The sequence below is a fragment of the Alligator sinensis genome, unplaced genomic scaffold (genome assembly GCF_000455745.1).
Source record: "Alligator sinensis unplaced genomic scaffold, ASM45574v1 scaffold840_1, whole genome shotgun sequence".
NCBI lineage: Eukaryota > Metazoa > Chordata > Crocodylia > Alligatoridae > Alligator > Alligator sinensis.
The window spans coordinates 222,173-247,697 of NW_005842643.1; the positions used below are offsets into that span (position 1 = coordinate 222,173).

The 25,525-nt window shown below is 39.4% G+C and overlaps 1 protein-coding gene across 2 annotated transcripts in view; it reads left to right on the plus strand.

The window, feature by feature from the left end:
* Positions 1 to 1,378: 1,378 nt before the first annotated feature.
* ZBTB21 (zinc finger and BTB domain containing 21) overlaps positions 1,379 to 25,525 on the plus strand; it is a 39,289-nt gene continuing 15,142 nt past the window's right edge. The window contains exons 1-2 of one of the 2 annotated variants that reach the window (XR_003096219.1): positions 1,379 to 2,331; positions 3,386 to 6,731. Coding sequence is in view for 1 of the 2 variants with exons in the window: in XM_025215407.1 (XP_025071192.1) it covers positions 2,315 to 2,331; positions 3,386 to 6,569 (3,201 nt within the window). In the remaining variant the exon portion in view is untranslated. Of the gene's footprint in view, positions 2,332 to 3,385; positions 11,711 to 25,525 lie in introns of those variants that run through there. The other variant, XM_025215407.1, reaches the window with a different exon arrangement.

Sequence of the window (25,525 nt, forward strand, 5' to 3'; positions counted from 1 at the left end):
GTCCAGAGGAGGGCCACTCATATGGTTAGGGTCTTACAGGACAAGCCCTATGAGGAGAGACTGAGGGATCTGGACCTCTTCAGCCTCCACAAGAGAAGGTGGAAAGGTGATCTTGTGGCTGCCTACAAATTCATTAGGGGAAGCAGCAAGGGATCGGAGATGCTCTGTTCACCAGGGCACCTCTTGGAGTAACAAGGAACAATGGTCACAAACTGACAGAGAGCAGACTTAGGCTAGATATCAGGAAAAACTTCTTCACGGTATGGGTGGCCAAAATTTGGAATGGGCTTCCAAGGGAGGTGGTGCTCTCCCCTACCTTGGGGGTGTTTAAGAGAAGGCTGGATAGGCATCTGGCTGTGGTCATCTGACCCCCCAGCTCTCTTTCCTGCTTAGGCAGGATGTCGGACTCGATGATCTGTTGAGGTCCTTCCTGAGCCTAGCATCTATGAATCTATGAAAATGATCACTGGGCCTCTGGTTATGTGATCTTTATTTACTGTGTGAGAAATCTGTCTCCTAACTTTTAGAAATTCAGAGCCCATAACTGCAACCTGAGTCATTAGGAACTGTCTTTTGAAAAGGTGAGGTGCTATAAAAAATAAGTGGTGTGTCACACCAAGTATTAGGTTTTTCAGTTTGGACACCCCAGTTAGTGGGGTTTTGTCCTTTTCTTTAAAGTTCAACTCTGTAATTCAGATAATACTTCACAGGGTATTTTAAAGATGGATTCATTATGATTAGTGAGACAAGGTTCCTTGGGTGAATCTGATATCTTTTATTAGACCAACCCAAATAGTTGGAGAATAGTTATTAAGCAAGCTTTATGATTTGTGAAGCATTCACTTGCTGAGAGGTTCAGCACCAGAAAAAAACCTCATGGAAAGTTGCACTGGATACCGTGCAGTGTTTGGAAGATAAGCAGTAAATAATACAGTGAACATGTATTAGATGAGGAGGATAAAAAGAAATATTGAGTAACCCATTCACTAAGCACTATCTATTTTGTATAGTCAATGAGGCAGAGGTCCTGTGGGAAAAATAGTGTGCTGTCAAGCAAGTAAACAATGTACTATAATGTTGATTATCTGAACTGCCTGGGCAGGGTATACTGTGACAGATAATTAACTTATTTATATAAAAAATATACTCTATACCTACCATTTTTTTTCCTTGAATGTGCTTTGTTACAGAGGAGTTTTTGCATGATGTTATTTCCTTACGGAGAAGATGGAATATTAATGGAAAAAATTAGGAATAAATAATTTGGCTAAAGATGCATCAACCCAAAACTATTAAAGCAAAATTCTGTTAAATTTCCATTTTCATGGTCTAGTACCATTAGTTTTAATCTTGCCCCCTAGATCAAGAGGGTCCAATTTCTGAGTGACTGGGAGCTACATGCTTTGGAGCCCGTACTAGACTAAGCCACAGGCCCCTGGACCACATGGATGCCTCTGATGCAACACTGTGTGCCTGTGTATCACCCTCCTCCTACTTGCATGGCCTGACTTGGCTTCCACTTCCCATACTGCTCTGCCCCCTGGGGTTGGAGTAGGAAGTGGCTGTCAGAGAGGGAGAGAGAAGCCCAGAGCTCTTGGCTGTTGTTGAAGCCCTAGTGAAGGGGAGAAGCAGGCAAGCAGGAGCTGGGGGCTGCAATGTACAACCCTGCCCTACATAATTTATCAGAGTTAATCTCTGGGAGATAGTTCTCATATTTTAAACAGATGCTGCCCTTGCACTGGTTTCAGTGGAGTCAAAGAAACAACTCTTCTGTTGTTGTGGTTATATATTAAGTAAAATGTATTGTATGCTTGAATTACAGTTTCTGGCCTAATCATATCTATGAGTAGAGCTTTCCACGGTGCTCTCAATACCTTTTAGACTTACACCCTTAACAAAGGCAATCTAGAACACTGGGTTTGAGCATTACTCATTGGTAATTGTTAGCTAATGGATTTTACCTCTTCCCTCTACTTTTTCTAATTATAGGGTTATAACTTCATAACATATTATTTATTTGAGTTATTCAGACTCACATATAAGTCAGTGAAAGGTGAAACCTTTCCGTTGCAATTATGTCTGCCAGCCCTTTGTCATATCTAAAAAGTAATTTCACTTTCAATCAACTACTTTAATACAAACAAAACGGTTTTTTTATTAAATGTGCAAGACCTATTGTTGATTTGTTTTACAGTGCCATCCATAATGTTGGTGCTAAGACTTTTTACTACCAGAATTAAATTAAAATTCCATTTAAAAGCTGGCAGGACTCCAATTTCTATTAAGAAAACAGAAGATAGAGTTGGTGCCACTGATGATCTGTGTACTAAGGTATCTTTTTCCTGTTTTTAAAGATGCACATTAGATCTAACTAATTCTCTCCAATGAAGTAGCAAGAAGCTTTCTATCGAATTATCAGACATCTGCAGTAGGAGACAGATGTTACCTGGGGATTGTTGCATGCAGTGAAGTTGTAATGCTCCACTACAATCATCAGAGTCCTAGAGTGGCTGTTTCTCATACAATAGGGCACCCAGCAAGTCATCTGGTGGTGGAGTCAAGAATGAGTGTTCAGTTAAGAGTCAGTTGACTATACTGAGCCATGGAAAAACACCACTAGAGCACCTCTGAAACTATGAAATTCCCAGGAAGATGGACTATTTGGCCACTCAGTTACAGGGGGTGATTTTCTTTTTCTTTACACTTTAGGAAGTAATACACTTCCTAAATTGTGAATTATACTTTTGCCTTGTTATTTAAATGTGAGTAAAAATGATAATTTAATAATCTGTACCAGAGACAATTAAAACTATTGTCTTCCTCCCCCTGAACATGAACTGCCTTTTTATCATTATTTTGAACAATAAAGAAAAAAACCAAAGCAACTAAAGTTTGCTTAATCAAAAGGATACCATCATGATGGTTTTATCCTCAAAAGTGATTTTCTATAAAATCATATGACCCAGATTCAGCAATATATTTTTAAAATTGTCTTTCTACAGGGGTAGTGATCGGTGGGGCAGGGAACCTTCTTTACCATCATTTAATTTACTATGGATCCTTGTATGAAGAGGAGTAAGCATATGCTACAATTAGAAAACATAGCTCTTGTTGGTTAGCGCTAATAATCTGAATGAGCAGTGTGATTATTTAAAGAGCGCTGGTAAAGCAGAATCACAAGCTGCTTCCTTTCATGATTGTGCACCTACCAGAACTGTGAATACTGTTTGCTTTGTTCCTGTAATTCATGCCTGTTCTCAAAGGCTAAGATTACATAATACTAAAGAAATAAAAATGGCTGCTTTGGTTGGCATTCTAAAACTAAGGAATGATATGCTAAAAACTGCGTGTAAAACAGACCATAACACTTATTTTTTGTTTTCAGGTACATCAAAATCATGGAGGGGCTCTTGCATTACATAAATCCAGCACATGCCATTTCACTCTTAAGTGCTTTGAATGAGGAGCGTCTAAAAGGACAGCTTTGTGATGTTCTTCTTATTGTGGGAGACCAAAAATTTCGAGCTCACAAAAATGTTCTGGCTGCCAGCAGTGAGTACTTCCAGACACTGTTCACAAATAAGGAGAATGAGTCCCAATCAGTGTTTCAGCTTGACTTCTGTGAACCAGATGCTTTTGATAATGTATTAAACTATATTTACTCTTCATCCTTGTTTGTTGAGAAAAGCAGTCTTGCAGCTGTGCAAGAATTGGGCTACAGTCTTGGAATTTCCTTTCTTACTAACATTGTTTCTAAGACTCCTCAAGCTCCTTTTCCAACATGTCCCATTAAGAAAATATTGTTTCAAGAAGAAGATGAAAACAATTCTCAGAAGAGAAGTGTCATTGTTTGCCAGAGCAGAAATGAAGCACAAGGGAAAAGTGTTAGTCAAACACACCATGATTTAAGCCATACCTCTAAGCCTTCCTCCTCCTTTTCTGTTAAAACTAATAGACAACAAATTTCAAAACCAACTGAAGCAGTTCACAATTTATCATTAGGTGAAAGAATGTGGTTAAAAGATAGTCCTGTGAGCTACCCCAAGCTTCATGAACCTTCTGGAATTATAGATGATCAAAGCAGAAGTAGCTTAGTGAAAAGGAATGCAGTATTGCCACAAAAGCCTTTAGCTGAGAAAGAAACTACAGCTGATGATCTAGGAGGGAGCAGTCAGCTTTTAAGAGGAAAACCTGCAGAAATGTCCTTAAAAAGGCCTCGTCCTCCAGTTTTATCACTCCATGGCCCATCGGAATCTACGTTTTTGTTGCAGGAGACAGGAAAAGGAAATGGTCAAGGAGAAGATAGGAACTTGCTATACTACTCGAAGTTAGGACTAGTGGTTCCATCTAGTGGATCTGGTCCTGAGAATCAACGAATTGATAGGAGTGGCCCACTTGTAAAAAGTCTCCTTCGCAGGTCACTGTCTATGGATAGTCAGGTTCCTATTTATTCACCTGCTGTTGATTTAAAACCTTCCCAGGCATCATCATCATCAGTAACTAATGACCCACAAGGGAAAACATTCAACATTGTATCTCAAAAGTCATCCCTGAAAGAGGCTCCAGAAAAAAAAGTCCTAGATGATAAGACACAGGTAATACACCCACATCGCCTTAGATCCTTTAGTGCCTCTCAGTCCATTGATAGGGAGGTTGCTTCTCCCGTTCCTGAGGTACGAATAAAAACTGAACCTAGCAGTCCGCTTTCAGATCCTTCTGAAATAATAAGAGTTACAGTGGGGGATGCTTCAGCTTCTGCTAATAAAAACTTCCCTTTTAAAACTGAAGATGACCACAGGGATGTGAATCAACTTCCAGCCAAAAGGAGATGTCAAGCAGACAGAAGATTACCACTTAAAAAATTGAAAATGAATGAGCATGGTTCACCTGGGTCAGAGGAAAATTTTGAAGAAGGCTCAAGTCCCACACACCTTGATGCTGATTTTCCAGATTCTGATGTCAGTAAAGATGAGTACAGTGAGCTGGAAGAAGCAAGGCCAAATAAAAAATTTAAATGCAAGCACTGCCTTAAGATTTTCAGATCTACAGCAGGCCTTCATCGTCATGTTAATATGTACCACAACCCAGAGAAACCATACGCTTGTGATATATGCCACAAGAGATTTCACACAAACTTCAAAGTGTGGACACATTGCCAGACCCAGCATGGAATTGTGAAGAACCCCTCACCAGCTTCCAGTTCACATGCTGTCTTGGATGAAAAATTCCAAAGAAAATTAATTGACATAGTGAGAGAGAGGGAAATTAAAAAAGCTCTGATTGTTAAACTAAGACGCGGCAAACAAGGTTTTCAGGGACAGTCCACTTCGCAAGCACAACAAGTCATCAAAAGGAACTTAAGATCAAGAGCCAAAGGAGCCTACATTTGCACCTACTGTGGGAAAGCTTATCGTTTTCTCTCACAATTTAAACAGCACATAAAGATGCATCCAGGAGAAAAACCAATAGGAGGGAGTAAGGCTCCTAAACAGAAAGAGCATATTCACATTGAAAGTCCAGTGGAAAACAAAGAAATGTACCAATGCCGTCTTTGCAATGCAAAGCTCTCCTCCCTTATTGAACAGGGAAATCATGAGCGACTCTGTAGAAATGCAACAGTTTGTCCTTATTGCAGTCTTAGGTTTTCTTCTGCAGAGCTGAAGCACGAACATGAAAGCAAGTGTGAGTATAAGAAGCTCACTTGTCTTGAATGTATGCGCACTTTTAAATCATCCTTTAGTATTTGGCGTCATCAAGTTGAAGTTCACAATCAAAATACAATGGCCCCAACAGAGAATTTTTCTTTACCTATTCTTGATCACAATGGTGAAATAACTAGTGCTTCAAGATTGCATTCTCAGTCAGAATCTAACAAAGCAAACAATTTTGTTACTGCAAAGGAAGATGGAGTATTCAGTGATTCTTCAGAACAAATTAATTTTGATTCAGAGGATTCATCGTGCCTCCCTGAAGACCTAAGTGTTTCTAAACAGTTTAAAATTCAAATCAAAGAAGAACCTGCAGATGACATAGAAGATGAGGTCACTGAAATGAACAGGGATACTAAAGAGGTTGTCTCTAACAAAGATAGTGGCTTGTGGCCCTGTGAAAAATGTGGGAAAATATTTACTGTACACAAGCAGCTGGAACGTCACCAAGAGCTTTTATGCTCTGTGAAACCATTTATTTGTCATGTGTGCAACAAGGCCTTTCGAACCAACTTCCGCCTGTGGAGCCACTTCCAGTCCCATATGTCGCAGGCCTCAGAAGAATCTGTTAACAAAGAGACTGAGATCTGTCAACCAGCTAATTCTCCATCACCACCACCTTTGCCACCGCCTCCACCTCTACCCAAAATCCAGCCCTTGGAGCCTGATAGTCCAACAGGTTTGTCTGAAAGCTCCACTACTACTGAGAAACTATTTGTTCCACAAGAATCAGACACACTGTTTTATCATGCTCCACCGCTTTCAGCCATCACATTCAAAAGACAATATATGTGTAAACTTTGTCACAGGACATTCAAGACAGCTTTTAGTCTTTGGAGCCATGAACAGACACACAATTAGAAAGCTAGAGACCTTCAACAGGTAGCTTAAAAAGCTGGTTAAATGGAGACCATTTCCAGGCTATTTCAGAAGTATGCCATGTAAACTAGAAATCTAAGGGGACAAGAAACATCAAAAGAGTAAAGTTGGAATTTGTGATGCTGCTTGGATTTGAAGATTAAGGTAAACTAACTTTGATGTTAGTAGATAGAAATCTAAATAATTTAAATATTGTGGTCTGGGATCTTATAGTAACAGAATAATTTAATTTAATTAATACTGAAATATGATCACATCTTGATTGTATGCATGGATCCTTATCCTGTGGTGTCAGTATATATAAATGTATATTAAAAACAAAAAAAGCAACAACTTCGATTCTAGCTGAGTTTATAGTAGTGAAATACTGTAAGAAAATTCTTGTTTTGAGTATAACGAACTCATGAGCTCCATATAAAGATTAGCCATGCCCTTGAAGACAGGGAAGAAGTGGATGGAGTATTTTGCTGTTTTGACTTAGATCTTAGTAATCTTTAGCAATAACTAATAAACCTCAAGTTTGAGTTTCCCTGACACTTATTGGAAATGAATGTTTGGTATTTTATGGTAGTGTGGAATTGTTTTATTATTATATGGAACTTGTGCAAAATAAAATGGAGTATAAGATCAGCAATATTAATACTTAGATTTTATAAAACAAAAAAGTAGCAGCAAACCTGGTTTCAGCCATTTAATTGTAAGTTTATAAGGAAGACTGGGTAAAAGTACACTGTCTGTAAAACACCCCAAAGGTAATTTACTATAGGCATTTTGGTAACTCTAGTGTTCAAGCAGTCTCAAAATGCAAACAACAGTACTGTTTATAAATATGGACTAACAATGAATGGATGTCAGGCAGTTTCACAATTTTGTTTCCACTGGTTTGTATAGTTGTGTAATTCTAACTACATAGGATGTATGAATATATAGATTTAAAAAGTGGAAGCTTGTTGGGGGCACAGGATATGAACAAAATTGTCATGTGTGGCAGCAGTAGGTTTGGCTGTGAGTACAAAAACATGGTTTTGAGGAAAATTCAAATGTAAATATTTACATAGTCACCTGTATAAATGAATGAAGTATGTATTTGAAATTTGTATGAAACATGCATATCCAGTTCAAAGCAGAGGAAAAAAGCACCACACTACAATTGTTGCATTTTTATAACTACAGTGTATAGAATGTTTTTTTTCTGCCGCTTTCTATTCTTTGTGATACTTTTCTGTTGGATTTTTTTTAGCTTGTTCAAGATCATGGTAATAATGGTTAATAAGTGTGGTACCATTCAGTTGCTTGAAGTTGCAACTGCAAGAGTTGGCATCCTTGGTACTAGAGATATTTGCCAGAAACCTTGTCAAGGGTCCAAAGTTATTTTACTACCCACTTTTGGTGATAGGTTTCTCTCATTTGGGAGCTCAGTGCAAATGGTTTTCCTGCTGTTGGAATTTTAAATCTAGTACAGTGAGAATGGATTAAAATGAACTGTAGGAATGTAAATGCTGTAAACAGTATTTACAAGGATCCGCTTTGGATCTGGCCAACTTCACCTGGGAAAACAAAAGAGAAAGTACTGCATTTAGCCCTATGTGATGAGGACCCAGTCCTGCATTCAGTGAGGTCAAATCGGAGTTTTGTAACTGACTTCAGTGGGAGCAGGATCAAGCTTTAATCCTGTCAAATTCAGCTCATGCACTCCTTCAGCTTCTAGAACTCTTCGAGAAGTCCCAGGGAATGCAGGTTGAAGTGCTAATAGAAAAAGTTTGGACTACAGTGAAAATTTTGAAAGTTCAGGATCTGAACCTGAGCAAGGTTAAGCACAGGCTAAGCTCTAAGCATCTGAGCAGGCCCTTTGACTGAAATGACTTGCTCAATCAAAACCAGCTTTTGTCATCCTTTAAATTTTGTTTTAATTTCATTGCAAAGTGGTACAATATGGCATTCATACTTTCAACTACCAACGATTTTCAATAATTAGCTACAGAGTCTTTCACTGTGATGCAGTGGGTGAAAATTTACAACTATTATTAAATGCAAATGCCTATATTTGCACCTGCTTGTAGTGTGTTTTGTCCTTAAACAAGCATCTTTTGTGAAAATGTGATCATACTAATCTGATGGAGTATGTCAGCATCTTAGATGAAAATATGCAATCAAAACAAGTCTTACTATTGTTTTTTAAAAGTGACATTTCTTCTTGTGACTTAGTTTATTTTTATGAGATGGAATATTTAAATAGCTTCATCATAAAATAGTAATTATGCTTAACCTTGCTCATTTAACAATATCAGGATGAAATAAAGCCATGTTAAGTACATGAAACATCTTTTAGAAAGAGAAATCTGTGTGGACAAAATGTGAAAACACAGTTTCTAAAATGGTGCCTAAGTTTTCACTGGTGATTACTCTAAAATAGCGTATTTCCTAATTAGTTTGTTGACAGTCTGCCTAGTCCCCTGAATATACCCTTCTAAGACAATATGATGACCAGTTCAACTCTGAAATATTTATATAATTTTCATCTGGAATGTAATTCTAATGCATTTTAGCATAACATAATAATAAATACAACACACTTAAAATAATTTGTGCTGTGTTTTTGAAGAAACCTTGGGGTTTTTTCCTCAAATATAATACAAATTGTAAAAATCAGTAAAAAGATTTTGATGATCTAAATAGTCTCCTTTAAAGTTTGTGTTAGATTATTTTTTTAAACTCTCTCTCTAATTTTGAACATGTTCTCTGGTTTTTAAATTCCTGATTGTTCTTCAGTAAAGGAATACAGGATCTCTAAATAAAGTTTTAAATATGAGATGTTTATATAGCAGTTCTGGTTTTCTATTAGCTTTTATACAGTACCTTAAAAAACCCTGGGACAGATGTGTTTATTTTGGAAGATATGGAATAGATATGCTTCCACTCATGTAACTGTAATATATATTAGAAAAGTTAAATTATGAAATAAAATGTTAGTTGCTTATTATAAATAAAAGTCTTTTAAAGAATATGCCTAGTTGGCCATAACCAGAATAAAAAGTAACATATTGATGCAAAAAAACCTGTCTTCATATTTTAATTTTGCAACTGTGTGACTTGGATACTAAAGCACACATTTAAAAGGTTAGAAGCCTTGGGTTTTTGCCTGATTATTTAATATAAGTTAATTTGACTTCTTTCAGACTTTGAGGTTTCTTGTTCTTTTTTGTATGGCATCATGACAAATATGCAGATTTTTTAATATATAAATTAGAGTTTTAATTCTCTATTGGTTTTATCAGCTTGATTAGTTTTATCATCTGTCGGTATAATTTAACAGGCAGTGCCCCATCCTGTTCCAACTGAAATCCTGTGATAAAACTCCTATTTATTTTACTGGGAACAGGATTAGGCCATGAACTAAACTTAGTTTATTTTAGGCACTGATTCGCCAAAGCACTTTAGGCACATGCTCATGTTCCATTGAAGCCAAAAGGCCTTAAACACATTTAACTTTAAGCATGTGCTTAAATGCTGTGTTGAACTGGGGCCGTGACCAATCTTTTAAAGTAAGCAATGGAAAAAAATTACGTATGATCTTTAGAATGGTAGAACCAAATGTTTTTAAATTTAATGTTCCTTTGAAGAGAGGTTACGTATGCAATGTTACCAAAATATACAGAGGACATGTAACAGTAGTGCTGCTGTCTCTGCTTTTGTACTTTCTTTACATGAAAGAAGACTAACAATTTAACTTCAGAGGTTGTAATCTGCTGAAGCAATGGATGACAGGTAACTTGTCTATCTTATTCAGAACACAATTATAGCCTTATAAACCTCCAGGGAACCAAAATACAGAGCTGTAAGAGACCTGATCCTGCATTTCCCACTTGGACATGGATATTCATGAAAATTCCTCCCTCTCAAGCAGGGAATGCAGGTTTGGTCCTGAGCTGTGTTTGTACTGTTTTTGCCCCACCTTCCACTTTCACAACTGGAAGTTCCTCACGTGGGACAAGGATAGACTATAGCCCTGACTTCCTGGCACTAGAAGTTATGGTGCAAATATCTGGCATGTGCCTATAAAATCTGGCATGTGCCTATGCTGTTCAGTAAAACTGTTTACATTTTCCTACCAGAAGATCTAAATGAAAATCAAAGCAATTTTGGTTTATTTGGGGTTTTTTTGGTTTTTTTTAAACGTTGCTGTTAGTGAATCAGTGTTAAAAACCTTTTGTTGAAAGCAGCCTTGATAGTATTTGGGGTTTAAAATGTCTTATTGATTCTTGTTTGTTTAAAATGACTTGTGAAAAAATGTACTATAACTGTTGTACGTTAAGGGACACTATCAAGATAAAATCATAATATAAAAGTCATTACCTGTGTTACTAACATTATTTGATAGTTTAATAAAAGTAAAATAATTAAAAAAAAACAAAAATGTTTTTAGCATTTAAGCTGTGTAGACACGAAAATTCCATATAAAGGCATCTTCAAACTTGGCTTGATGTCTGAAATATGGATCTGAGTTTTGTGGCTTGGACTCTTACATTTGTTTTGCTTTTCACTATTCTAGAGCTGTTAAAACAGACAAATCAATTTCCTCCTTCAGTTTTGTGTTTACGTTTCTACCACTACAATAGAATGTTAAATTTTAAAAAACCTTTTTAAAATTATAATACTGTAAATATGCATGAACATATAAAATGATCAAATGCAAATGTTAAGGCTTCACCTTGACAGTGTCCCTTTTTAAAAATAATAGGAAAAAAATGAAATCACTTGTAATGCTTGGAAAAAATTTCCTGCAGTTTCTGGAAGTTGGAGTTGTCCAATGTCAACATGCAAGCTGTAGAATTTTCCTATTAAAGTTACATAAAATCACTTGTCATTTTAAAGGATTATAGAAGACAAAATAAACTTTTTATAATACTGTATATCTTGTAGCCATTGTATATTGGTTCAGTACATCAGTGTTGAATTTTAATTATGAATAGGTTTTTACTTTTTTTAGGACTGAGAATTAATAGGATAGGTTAACTCTTCCTTTAATGTAATGTAAACCCATTGCTGCTTTGTATGACTTTTTTCTACTGTGTGTTTTCTTTACTTAGAACTTGACTAAGAGATGTTGGTGTCCAATAAACTTACACTTGTTTTCTTATGAAATATTGCGTCTCGTGGTGGAATCTCTTAGTAAATTCATGTTCCATTATTTTGCATACCATCACCTTTTGTTTGGTGAAAATTTTCCTCAGAAAAGCAAATTTGTCTGCTTTGTAAATACAGCCTGACATTTTTTAGCTGTAGCAATAAGGACTTAAGCTTAAAAGGCCATTATTTTCTTTTTAGTGAGTGCATAATTGAAACTTTTATTATGCAGATACAAGGAATAATAAAGCAAGCAAAGTGGCATTTAAAATACTTCTTAAAATCTCTGCCTTGGAGGTGAGATGTTCAAAAACTGCAGCATTGACCAAATACCGGCTCTAAAGTCAATGGTAAATTTAATGAAATCAGTATTAAATCAAATCTGAGGTCTTCTGCAAATACTACCGTTTATCATCTGAAACTGGACTGAGACAGATACTTGAAAATACACCACAAGGAGCAGTTGTGGTGCCTGATACTAATTCTCATGGGAGCACTAGTGGTTTTACTATTCCTGCTTCTCACAATAAGGCCTACTGGGATGAAAGGTAGAAGGAGAGTCTCCCCACACAACTACTTGTCTCTCATTCTGTTTAGAATTGATATTTTCCCATTCCCCTCTCTTGGAATAAGTTGGGGGGGTCTATCCTTTGGAACTCAGTGGAATTCCTATGACTGTGTGGTCTCTGTATTTGCATTTTCCCATTAATCATGCACTCATTATTGTGTGCGTGCATGTACATGCGCACAAACACATGCACACACATTCTCACTCTCTTACTTGCTTCCATTAGAACTATCCCATTAGGAACTAGTGGTGGCTGTGACTGCTCCGAAGCTCCTTGTTAAAGGCAGTTCTCCAACATGGATGTTTATTTCTGGAAAAGATACTTTCAGCTTGGAGAGAGTCATGACCCAGTATCTTGGGAACCATTGGTCCTAGAATAGAGGCTTTATACCACAGAATGCTGAGAATACCCCTTCTTTAAACAGGGCCATGTGATCATAGGACAGTAGCGCTGGAAGGGACCAACCTAGTCCATCCACCTGCTCAGGGCAGGATCATCCCTGACTAAACCATCCCAGCCAAGTGTCTAACCTACTCTTGAAAACTTCCAAGCATGGAGATTCTACAACAACTCTAGGTAGCTTATTCCAATAGTGGACCACTCTTACAGTGAGAGAGTTCCTTCTAATCTCCAACCTAAATTTCCCCTGCTGCAGCTTAGGTCATTGCTCCTAGTCCTGTCCCCTATAGCCACAGAGAAAAGCCCATTTCCATCCTCTCCATAATTGCCCTTAAGGTATTTGAAGACTGTTATCAAATCCCACCCTCACCTCCTCAGTCTTCTCTTCTCCAGACTAAATAATCTTTCTTTCACTCTTTCATAGTTTCATAGTTTAGTTTCTAGGGTCAGAAGGGACCTGAACAGATCATCATGTCCAACCCCCAAATAAGTCTTGCCTTCCAGTTCCCTTATCATGTTTTGTTGCTCTGTGCTGGACTCTTTCCAACCTCCACATCCTTCTTGAAGTGTGGGGCCCAAAACTGGACACAGGGCCAAGGTGAGGCCTCACCAGTGCTGAATAAAGTCGAAAAGAGCACACTGTTGGTTCATATTCAGCTTATGTAACCACCAGGTCTTTCTCTGCAGTCCCGTAGCCTCGCCACTCATCCCCCCAGTTTGTATTTGTGCATGTGGTTATTCTGTCCCAAGTGTTGTCCTTGTTGAGGCTCATCTGGTCAATTCCAGACCATTTCTCCAATCTACCCACGTCATTCTGGAACCTAGCCCTGCCCTCCAGAGTGTCTGCAATTCCAGCCAACTTGGTGTCATCCACAGACTTGCTGACTGTGCACTTGATGTCATATTCCAAGCCACTAGTGAAGATATTAAATATAAACAGATCCAGGACAGACTGCACTTGATACCTCCTCCCAAGTAGACATTGAGCCATTGATGACTTGTTCCTAGTCCTAGTAAATTGAAAAATGGTATATAGGAAAAGTCCTGTGCCAGTTTAAAGGTGTCTGTTATTTTTTGTTTTTCTGAGGCCTGTTGTACTGGGATTACAGGACTAAAACAGCTTTGTAAGCAAGGAGAGGGATATAAATTACAGGTTTAATGAGGTCTTTCAGTTTCTGTTAATGACTAATTTCAATAAACCCCCAAACCTTGTTTACTGAATTTAAAAACAAAAAACAAAAATGTTGCCACCTCTGGACACACATGCAATACAAATGGGAGGCTGGTATGTATTTGTTGGAAGAGACCTGTCAATATTTTTTTAAAAGCTGGATAGTATGTTTTCATAGAGCAAGGTACCAGTTAAGTGAATTACTTGCATTACTGAGGATTTTAAAGATCCCTGTATCTAGTCCTCATCCCAGTTCTGAGTGCATAGCTATTGTGGGACAACTAGGTAGAAGTGTGACTATACTTAAGCTTGTATTAGCCCTCTGCTCTCTTCTCTTGTTCGGCTGGGTTGACTGTTTGTTACTGGGTCTCTCAAAGAAAAGTTTTTTATTCCCAGTGAGCACAGGGAGGGAAAGAATTAGTCATAGCATTTATTGCCTGAACTGAAGAGCATGTATTTATAAAGGCCTGATTCTGTGAGGCAAAGACAATGTAATATTAAGAGTGAGTATGGTGATTTAAAATAGTGTGGTCTAGTGGAAAGAATATTAAACTGTACCTCAAGATGGCCAGAACCTACTCCTGATCTGCCACGAGTATATTGGTTGCCTTTGAGCAAATGCTTTTAACATATTTACTTAAATTAAGGGTCATCTTAGATTCAAGGTGACCCCCCAATAATTAGATTCTAGAGATGGAAAATGTATAAATTTGTTATGATCAATCTATCTATGATTATATATAATTATTGGAGGGGCATCTTAAATGATGTCCCCTTTCCCTCCCACCCGCCCCCAACCACTGCAGGTGGGGCAAAGGGAGGAAGTCAAGCAGCTTGCCCCCTGCTTGTACCTGTCCCCTGCCACACAGCCTCTGGAGGGGCACTTCCTTCTCTGCCTCTATGCCCCCTCATGCTCCATCTCCCCTAGCCTCTGCTCCTTACTTCCCCTCTCCCATCCAGGCTCTGATCTCCACCCCCACCCTGCCCTTACTCTTGCTCCATGCTGGCAGGTTCCATTCCCATTCTAGCCTGGAGCACTGAACAAGGAGCCCAACCCAAGCCCAGCCCCCATAGCAGCTGTGCACTACTGCTAGTTCTGGGCTGAGACTGCTCAGTTCCCCAGGCTGCCATGTGCATGAAGCCTGCCAGCACAGAGCAAGGGTAAGTGGTAGAGGTGGAGGGGCAAGTGAGGGAGCAGAGGCTGTGGGGATGGGCAGAAGAGGGTGGGGTGCAGAGGCAATGGTAGCAGGGAAGGGGGCCAGGTAGCAGCTGCAGCTATGGCTCTGACCCTGGATAGGGGCTGAAGCCTGAGCCACAGTAGGTGCCTGCCCAGACTCCCCTCCCACTTCCCTCATACTCGATTCTAAGACAAGGGGCTTTTTCCCCGCGATGTTAAATGGGAGGTGGGGAGCCACATTGTAGAATTGAGTAAATGCAGTACTTCTTTCTACCTCAGTTTCCTCTTGTAATAGCTGCCTCTCTTGCAGGCTGCTTTAGAATCTACAGATAGTCCACTGAAGTCTATTTTTAGCCATCATTTTGGGGAAGTCTTATTTTTAGCCATTATTTTGGGGAACTTGAAGCTCTTTAGACAGTTCACAAAAATAAGAAAAAATGCCGTACAGTGCAAACTGAGAGTCAAGAATCAGATTAAAATGGAAGTAAAAGCATAAGATCACATGGTTGCTCAGTGAGGGAAATGTTTGTTTTAATGGTCCATGTTGTGACATTTTTCCAGTGCCTCACTTTTGAGCAAGACAGTGCTGCTCCACAGACAATGCACAATAATTCACTTATTTTTTCCATTTCCAGGGCATTTGTCAACAATTATTTGCCATCTGCAAGTGCTTCTGGGGGAAACAGTAAATGTTTGGGTTATCCTCTGTGGGCACTATCACTTTTTATTGTGATACATATGTAATACAATCCCCAGCACCTAGTTTTGCAACAACAAATCCATATTTTCAAGAGCAGGTTAGACGGACACTTGGGTGGAATGGTTTAGTCAAGGATGATCCTGCCTTGAGCTGGTAGTTTAACTAAATGACTTCATGTAGTCCCTTCCAGCTCTAGATTCCTATGATCTCGTACTTTTTCCCTGCTTAAGTATTTGGGATTGAAAGGGAAAGTCAGAGAATACCTTAGACCAGAGGTTCTCGATTGTTTTAGGAATTATAGGAAATAAAGGCTGGAAGGGACCTCAGTGTCATCTAGTCCAGCCCCCTGCTGAAGGCAGGATCACCTCTGCCTAAAACATCCCAGCCAAAGCGTCTAACCAGTTCTTGAAAACTTCCAAGGATAGAGATTCCACAGTTCCTCTAGGCAGCCCATTCCAATGCTTGTCCACCCTCATAGTCAAAAAGTTCCTCCTAATCTCCAACCTCAATTTCCCCTGCTACAGCTTGAGGCTATTCTAAGTTCTGTCCCCTGTAGCCACAGAGAAAAGCCGATCTTTTTCATCTCTATAATTGCCCTTCGGGTTATTTGAAGACCTTTATCAAATCACATCTCAAGTCTTTTCTTCAGACTAAATAACTCTAGTTCTTTTAGCCTTTCCTCATAAGTTTCGTCTTCTAGGCCGCCAGTCATTTTTGTTGCTCTGTACTGAACTCTCCAAATTGTTCACATCTTTCTTGAATTGTGGGGCCCAAAACTGGACACAGTATTTCAGATGAGGTCTCACCGGTGCTGAATTAAGTGGAAGAATCACTTCCCTTGACTTGCAAGTGACACTTCTATTAATATAGCCCAGTATGCTGTTGTCCTTGTTGCAAAAAAAAAAAAAAAGAGAGAGAGCACTGTTGGCTCATATTTAGCTTATTGTCTACAGTAACCTTCAGGTCCTACTGCAGGCTAGCTACTCACTCCCAGGTCTGTATTTGTACATGCAATTTCTCTGTCCTGAGTGTAGGACTTTACACTTGTTCTTGTTGAGTCCCATTTGATTGACTGTGAACCATTTCTCCATTCTACCCAAGTCATTCTGGATCCTAGCCCTACTCTCTAGGAGTGTCTACAACTTCATCCAACTTATTGTCATCCACAGATTTGCTGAGCCATGTACTTGGTGCCCTCATCCACATCATTGGTGAAAATATTAAACAATACCGGACCCAGAACTGACCCTTGGTGAGCCCCACTTGATGCCTCCTCCCAAGCAGACATTGATCCATTGAAGACTACTTGCCCAGTACAATGATCCAAGCAATGTATTCACCTTATGGTACTTTTGTCTAGTCTAAATGTCTTTAGCTTGCTAATAAGAATGTTGTGAGAGTCAGTGTCAAAAGCCTTGCTGAAGTCAAAGTATACCATATCCACTGCTCTCCCCTCAGCCACAGAGCCTGTCACTTAATCATAGAAGGAAATTAGGCTGGTCAGGCATGATTTGCTCTTGGTAAATTCATGCTGGCTGTTCCTGATCCCTTTGTTCTCCTCTGGATGTTTCACAGTGGATTCCTTGAGGAACTGCTCCATGATCTTTCCAAGTCTAGATGTCAGACACACTGGTCTGTGGTTCTCCAGGCAGAATTCCCACTCAGACTCACCTGTTTGCTGACCTGTTTGCTGGCCCTGGTGTTGCTTACTCCTTTGTCACTGTGATCTGGCAAGACTAAGCTTTCTGCTTCAGCAAACCCCACCTTCTTGCTCATCCTGCAATCAGCCTCAGTCAACCACTATCATCCACAATTGGCCACAGTCAAGTCCCACCTCCAAACAAGCTTACCATATATCTCCCAGACTAAAGCTGTACCACCAAGCCAAACCCAGGCAGGCCTTCTTATTCACCATTACTTACAAGGCCTCTGCTGAGACAGCCACAGCTTTCTTTCCCACGTAGAACTCCCACTCAAACTCCCCTATTTTCTGGCCTGTTCACTGGCTCCTATGTAGCTTTAGATGCAAGTCACCCATTGTTGGATTCGAGGCAACCATCAGAAAATGCCAAATCTTAGTTTTCACTTGTTTCTTGACTCCAGAAATATAATAAGAGCAGTTTTTCTTTTGCAAAGAGCTCAGGGAGACCACAACTGATCAGAATATTTTTTACACTATTTTGGATTCCTATTTGAAATCTCTGGATTTATCTTGTGAACCATGTTTATGCACCCAACTGCTAAAATTGTGTGGCACTCCACAGCACCCTTGAAAGGATCTCAAGGCATTCTGATTGAGAACCACTGCTTTAGATAAAGTTCCATTATGTAATAATAGTCGTCATTTTGGGTTGATATTCTAGGGTATCATTTGTAGTGAGTTCCAAACACTGGTTCTTCTGGTCTTTTCCTTGCTTCTCTAATGCACAAGTTTGTTTTTTTTGTCTTTCATTTGTTAGTTTCACACAGTGTGATCCTCCCTGCATTGCTGCTAATAATGAATTGGCACACTCCCTCCTGTTGTAAAATTTGTGAGGGAGCTGAAGAAGGGAGTCCTGTAAGGGTCTGTTAAGGAAGTTTTCCCCACATGGTTTCTCCTGGAGGGACAGGGATTATTCCTTAGAGAACAGTGTTTGAACCCCACCCAGAAACTCCACAAATTCCCAAGAATTCACTTCAACCCCAGTCCTCACCACCCTAGCAGGAGTGTGGTTCTGATGGAGCTACACTAACCTTCTTGTGTGACGTATATGACTTCTAATTTCATCTTACTTCTTACTTGGCCTTGGAGTTCCTTCATTTTTCCATAATGGATCCCCCTAGCCTCCTAAAATACCCCCTCTGCGGTTGAAATGGAGACATCTTATCTCATCTTCCATGCTTTGTGCATGAGCACAAAGTTAGAAGAGGTAGAGGCAATAGGCTTCAATCTCTCATCTACTAAAACAGCTTGATATACCTGCTGTTAGCAAGCAATGAAGGCATCTAATGAAGGTTAGTATATGTACATTCTTAAGAGTATGTATTTTAAGTGTGTTTTATATTCTAAACAAATTTCCTTCTAAAACAGAATATCAGATATCTGGGAGCTCCTAACAATGAATTTTGTTTTGTGCAGTTTCATAACATCAGAGGAAATTCCCTGTTGACCTGTAGGAATTTCTCCAAAAAAATCTTACCTAGATCCTCACTGCCTTCTGCTATCAGTTTAATTTTACTCACTACCCCACCACTATCAATATACCTTCTGGAGTAAATTCAGCTGGCAGAGGAAGGATAGTGGTGTTTGATTGAAAGAGTCCTTGGCCACCCTGTTAAGACAGGGACCAACTATCATAGCAATATTTGAGGTGTGGACATTGCCCAACAAGAGAAATAGACACCAGTTAACTCAACACCCCAGACTGAACAGTCATAAGACTGGCATAACTTTTACACTGCTCACGTGGTCATAATTTAAGCTTGTATCCAAAAGCTTTGTATCCAACTTCTTATTTCCCAGAACATTCAGTTCTCCTCTTGGTGAATACAGCATAACCTCATAAATCCGGATATTGAAAAATCTAGAATTACTGAAAACGCAACACTTTTTAAAACTACAGTCCATCAGGGAGTAGTAGGGCCGATCCCAGAGCAGCATAGGGGTAAGCTTGCACGCGGCAACTGCCGCCGCGATCCAGCACCCTGCGTTGCCACTCCACATGTGGCCGCTGCTCTGGGACTGGCCACTGCTACCCCAACCCGCTGCTCCAGGACTGGCCGCCACTCTGGTTTCAAAAATCTGGAATTTTCACATTTCCGGCAGGCACTTGGTCCCGAGCATGCGGGATTCATGAGATTTTACTGTATTTAATTTGGAAGGTTGTAGGAGTGGGGGACAAAAGACAAAACTGTGAGAGAAATACCTACAACAATACAGGTATACAGAAGACTTTCTGCCTTGGAACTGTGGTACCTCAGCAACAAGCACTTATGTAAAAGGGAAAGGAAAGCAATTTTCCAATCTAGTGTCATGTGTTTCCTTTTATAAAGTTATATCTGGTTTTCTGATTGGGAGGACATGCTCTGTAAAATCTGCACTACTGCCAGCTGCCTCTTGAGAAAACACACTGCAAAATTAGTGGTGATAACAATACAAATTAGACAAATTTATTTGAAAGTTAATGCTTTCCAGAGTTCTCCTTTCATTGGCTATTTGCTTTTGGGATTGTTTCTGTTCATGGTTGTATTTTGTAAAGATGAATCACTTCATTATGTCCATCTCCCTTATCTTTCTTTTATTTTTCTCTCTGTGGCATACATAATTCCTCTCACTTCACCAGTTTAAGTACTGTGCTGTTATTCCTTATTTCTGATCATTACAGAAGACATGTAATAAGAATTGCATTAATACCTATCCCTGTAGATTTCTATCCCCGAGATATTTTGTCCAACTTGTTGTATTGATATGTATAATCACCCTTTAGTTACAAACTTTCATCTACTTCCTGATCCACTTAAAAATATTCCTGTCCAAGCCAGTTTATGTGATTTTAGGAGTAAATTGTGAGACATTTTATAAAATGTTTTCTTAAAATTCAAATATACTAGAAGAAAAACCCAGAAGTCCTAAGTAAGGTTATAATAAATAAGGTTATTAATGCAGTTTGTACTCAGAATCCTCAGAAACTACTTATATCCAGTTCTCCCATAAATCAGGGGGGTCTAGTCAGAGGAGTCAGAAGAAAATGTGGTAAAATAAAAGGCTTCTGAAATATACTTTTTGAATATTACAGCTGTTATTCCTTATTCCTATACTGTCAGAGAACAACAGAACGTTGACAAATCACTAGGGACCTTCACGTTACCTAGAGCATCTGGGGGCAGTTTGTGGATCTTTCATAACATCAATTAGAAAGTAATTACCATAAACTGGTTAAGAGAAGAACAGCTAGTAAACCAGGGCACTTGGATATTTGCTGTACAAAATGATAAGACTGTAGACATGTTTGCTGCTCATCAGTGCTCAGAAGTGCTCAAGACTGTAATTTTGCATTGGTTGATGGCAAACACGTCACCTGGTTCAGATAATACTGCCAAACCTGTATTATGATAACCTGCAGGAGGTTCATAGGTCATGGGGGTAGACAGCCAATGATAATGTGATATTCTATCACGCTCTTAAAAAAAAAAAAAAAAAAAGCCCAGTTTATCAAAAAAACCCAAACAAACCCAAAATGTTATCCCAAATTGGGCACCCAAACTTAGCAGACATTTTTGAAAATTTATGACAGATGTCTTCAACATGCAACCACCTTTCGTAGATTTTCATGAAATACCTAAGTATATTGAAAATAGGATGGTTTAGGGCAAGAAAATACGAATCTGAAAGCATTATTGAAAATCAGTGTCATATCATGTTAGTCATGCAGTTATCCCCTATGGTCTAGTCATCTTTATGAAGCCCACTTTTGTTTTTAGTTATGCATGCAAAACGATGTGGTCAGACAATTTGCTTCCTACTAGCTGATTGAATATATGGAAGAAAGGAGAAGGAATCCCCCGCTCCAAACTGAAGGGGATGGAGTAGATTGAGGAGGTAAGATGCTATTTCTCTAAGCTAACAGACAGGTGTCCCAAGCAGGTAAAAGCTCTGTGGCCCAAACTACAAATAGAGATGGGCTTAAACTAAACCCTATAGTCTGAACTTTCTGTGAGTTTGAAATATAAATCCAGATTTTATTGATGGGATGATTGCATTTAAAATGAGCCCAAACCACCCCCAGATATGAACTTTCCTGCCCTTTGAGTAAGCAGAAATATCAATCCAGATATAGATCTGATTTATGCGAACCAGGCACATTGCTAATGAAAAGGGACTGGTATTAGGTGGCCCACTTCATGGACACCATTAACTTTGTAAAAATGGAGGGATACGAAATGCATCCAGTTAGCCAGAGGTTTTAGGAAGAACTCTCAACAGCTTCTCTCTGGTTTGTATATTCATAGGATGATGACAGGAGGCCATTTCTGTCCGAATTGTTTTAAGTGCCTAACACTCCTTACCCAGGACTATATATGCACAACATACATTCTATGCCTCTTTTGGAACTGTTTACTCCCAAACAATTTTCAGAGGTGCAACACATGTTTGCCACATGTCGAAGGATGACTGTTGCTTCAATTTAGGATAAAGAATAAGCCTCTGGTAAAATGGAAAAAATACACAAGGCGTACATCTACACATGCACCTCATGGCACAGTTGTTACTGCACTGTCATTTAAAACTTGCTTTAGGAAGTCCTAATTATGGTGCGGTAACAGGTGTTACTGTGCCATCCCGGTGGCGCAGTTATTTTTAGCAACTATGTCACCATAGTGATGCAGTGTAATGAGGTACCTCATCGCTACAGTGACACAGCGTTGGCATCACAGTTTGTGCCTGCCAACACTACATCGCCGTAGCACATTGCTACAGCAATGTAGCATCTTGTGTAGATGCACCCAAGATGTATCACAGGAAAATGTACAGTATTTCTGTTTCCCCAGTTACTGCATGGACAGTACTGACCCACCAGCGAAAAGGCTGGCTTTATTCAAATGATATTGGGCAGTTGCTGCTATGCTGCCTCTGCATTAAGGGTGACTTGGAAGGATAAACATGAACCTCATGATTTTAGTAAAATCAGACCAGGCTATAGAATCAAGGGGTTTACAGGAAAAGGAGACTCTGTGGGCAGTTCAATATGGCTTACATGGGGTGGGGGGGATGCATATACATGCACCAGTCTTGCTTATACTATTTTTAAAGGTACTGATCTCATTTGTGCTATGCAAAAGGAACTCAAAAGCAAGCATGTGAACTGAACTATGTTTTGTAGAACAGTACATTAAAATTAAGGACTAAAAGCTATTGATAGCATATTTTTCTGGATTTCTTATTTGCCTTAATGTTTGATGTATTTGGGTCCTGTGTACCCCTTTAGCCCTTAAGATGAATTTCTGTGCTTGTTTCCCAGCCTGAAGTGCACTGGGGACAGAAAAAGTCAAGGAATCCTCTTTTCTCCCTCACAACACCAGTCAAGCTTTCTGCATTAGTTAGACTAGCTATCGTAGATCCTTCCCTTCCAGAAGAGAAAGGACTAGCAAATATGTGACAAACCCTTTGGCCTTTCCCTTCTCTAGCATTTTCTCCCATTGTGTTCACCACTTTGGGCAGTCCTGCGGAGCTGGGTTTCATGTGTGACATGCAACGAGGCAACTCCTTTGCCTCCCTCTCCTTTCTTGCTACTGCTGCAGAGAGAAGCTGTTGAGAGTTCTTCCTAAAACCTCTGGCTAACTGGATGCATTTCGTATCCCTCCATTTTTACAAAGTTAATGGTGTCCATGAAGTGGGCCACCTAATACCAGTCCCTTTTCATTAGCAATGTGCCTGGTTCGCATAAATCAGATCTATATCTGGATTGATATTTCTGCTTACTCAAAGGGCAGGAAAGTTCATATCTGGGGGTGGTTTGGGCTCATTTTAAATGCAATCATCCCATCAATTTTACTGCTGAAATTGTGCTTTTGCCAGTAAGTGTAGCTTATAGCATTGTGGAGTGTGGGGATGTGCTGAAATAAGCTCTCCTGTCCAAAGTGCAGTCTTCGGATGCAGTGTAAGCAGCATGCACATTGCAAACACTTGACTGGTATTAAACATGAATATCATGCTACTATTAAGAATTTTTTGTCTCAGACCGACAGGGATACCAAATACCATCCCATGCTACCATACAAGCTTTCCTAGTGTAGGCTCTGTGTTAAGATTGAATGCCATTAGCACAGCATGGCACCTTCAAAAGGTTTTTTTTGTTGTCCTCTATCTCTCATATTAGTAAGTTAGAGCTTTATGGTATAAACATGGAGAATTGATTTAAATTATTTTTTTTCACCCAGCATTGTAATTATATAAATGATTTTTAATCAAATTTAGTGTTTCTTTTTATCTTCCTGGTAGCTATAACAATGTAATTAGTTAAGTAATTATGACCCTGACCCTCTCCCTGCTTTGAATTCAATGGGACATTTGCCATTGATTTTAACAGTAGTAGATTCAGGGAAGCCAGAGGATAAAATTGACTAGTATAAAAAGAGTTAATCACATCATTCAAATCCCTATAATGCTTGGTTTCACTCCCTTCCCCCACCCCACCAAAATAATTGGGAATGTGTGTGGCCTAGATAATCATTGTTTCATAAAGGAGTCCCATTGTTCCAATAAATAGAGTCTAACAAGTGTGAAATTGGAGGGGAAAAAATTATAGTACTCCGAGCGCTCCCCATGTAAATTATCAAAATAAGACATGACTTGCAGTGAGCTGTGCAGTTGTCCAAAATATGATCCTGCAGTTCTCCAAGCTCTCCTGAGCCCCTTGCACTGGACTTACTGGGTCCCTCCGATGACCCCATTTCTGCCCCTTGGGCTTGATTTCAGGGGGAAAAAATAAGTGGCAGTCTCTCCCAAATGCCACAGTTGTGTTACTCACAGGCTGTTTTTAAGCTAGAAAGAAGGTATGCCTAGTGAGTTATACTTGAAAACAGCCTAAATGGAGATGCAGCTTATTGGCAAGAGTTATTTTTCTGATATAACTTAAACCAGCTCCTCAAAAAGTATAAATGTAGCTGGAAAAATAAGTTTTTTCTTATAATAATTGCAACTATATGTAGGTGTTTGCTGACATATCAATGCTACATTGTTTTTTTTCCATGTCCCTAAGCAACATAGCTTTTCTGGTAAAATATTCTAGTATAGATCAGACCACAGTAAGTTGTGTAGGTTTGTGATCTTCCTCTTCCCTTTCCTACATGAGCAATTAAGCTGTAGTATGACCTCATTATAATGAACACCCACAAGACTGGGAGATACTGTCATTAAAGAGGCTGTCTGCAATAATAGTGTTAGTCATTTGCTGTATCATAATAGTGCAAAAATCAGTTTCCACCGTTGGAATTGTTAAAAGCAAGGAGTTGCTATAAACAGTGTCTGTTATAATGAGGTTTTATTGTACAGTATTAACAACATTAATATTGAAATTATCAGTTTCAGACTTAACCTTCACTGAGAGGCATGGAGCAGTTCACAGCTCTGAGCTATTGTTCCAGATTCTTTGCAGACTGCAGTAATTACACTCTGCTCACATTTTTGAGATTTTCTTCACAACCATGATAGCTAAGAGACATTAGAAAAATATGAATAATAAAGTTGAGATTTTGGAAGACAATATATGTGCTGGAGAGAACACCAGGTCTGGCATAGCCAAGAACTCGTAGAATCTGAAACACGATGTCTAGCCTCAAATTACAGAGTGCTAAATGGTGGGGTTGAATCTACATGTCCTGCTTCCCAGTACAGTGTCTAACCACCAGGCCCTGGGTTAGGCTTCAGCCAGAACCCTCCCCTTAAAGCTGGGGCCAGGAGGAAGAGAACAAGTTGGTGTCATTATTGATTCCAAAATGAACATGGACCACCAATGTGGGGATGTGGTCAGGAAGGCTAACTGCACCTTGTCATGCATCCACAGATGTATCACGAGCAGGTCCAAGGAGGTGATCCTCCCCCTCTATGCAACACTGGTCAGGCCGCAGTTGGAGTACTGCATCCAGTTCTGGGCGCCACACTTCAGGAGGGATGTGGACAGCATCAAGAGGGTCCAGAGGAGGGCCACTTGCATTGTCAGGGAGCAGCAAGGCAGGCCCTACGAGCGGAGGCTATAGGACCTGAACCTGTTCAACCTCCACAAGAGAAGGCTGAGAGGAGATCTGGTGGCCGTCTACAAA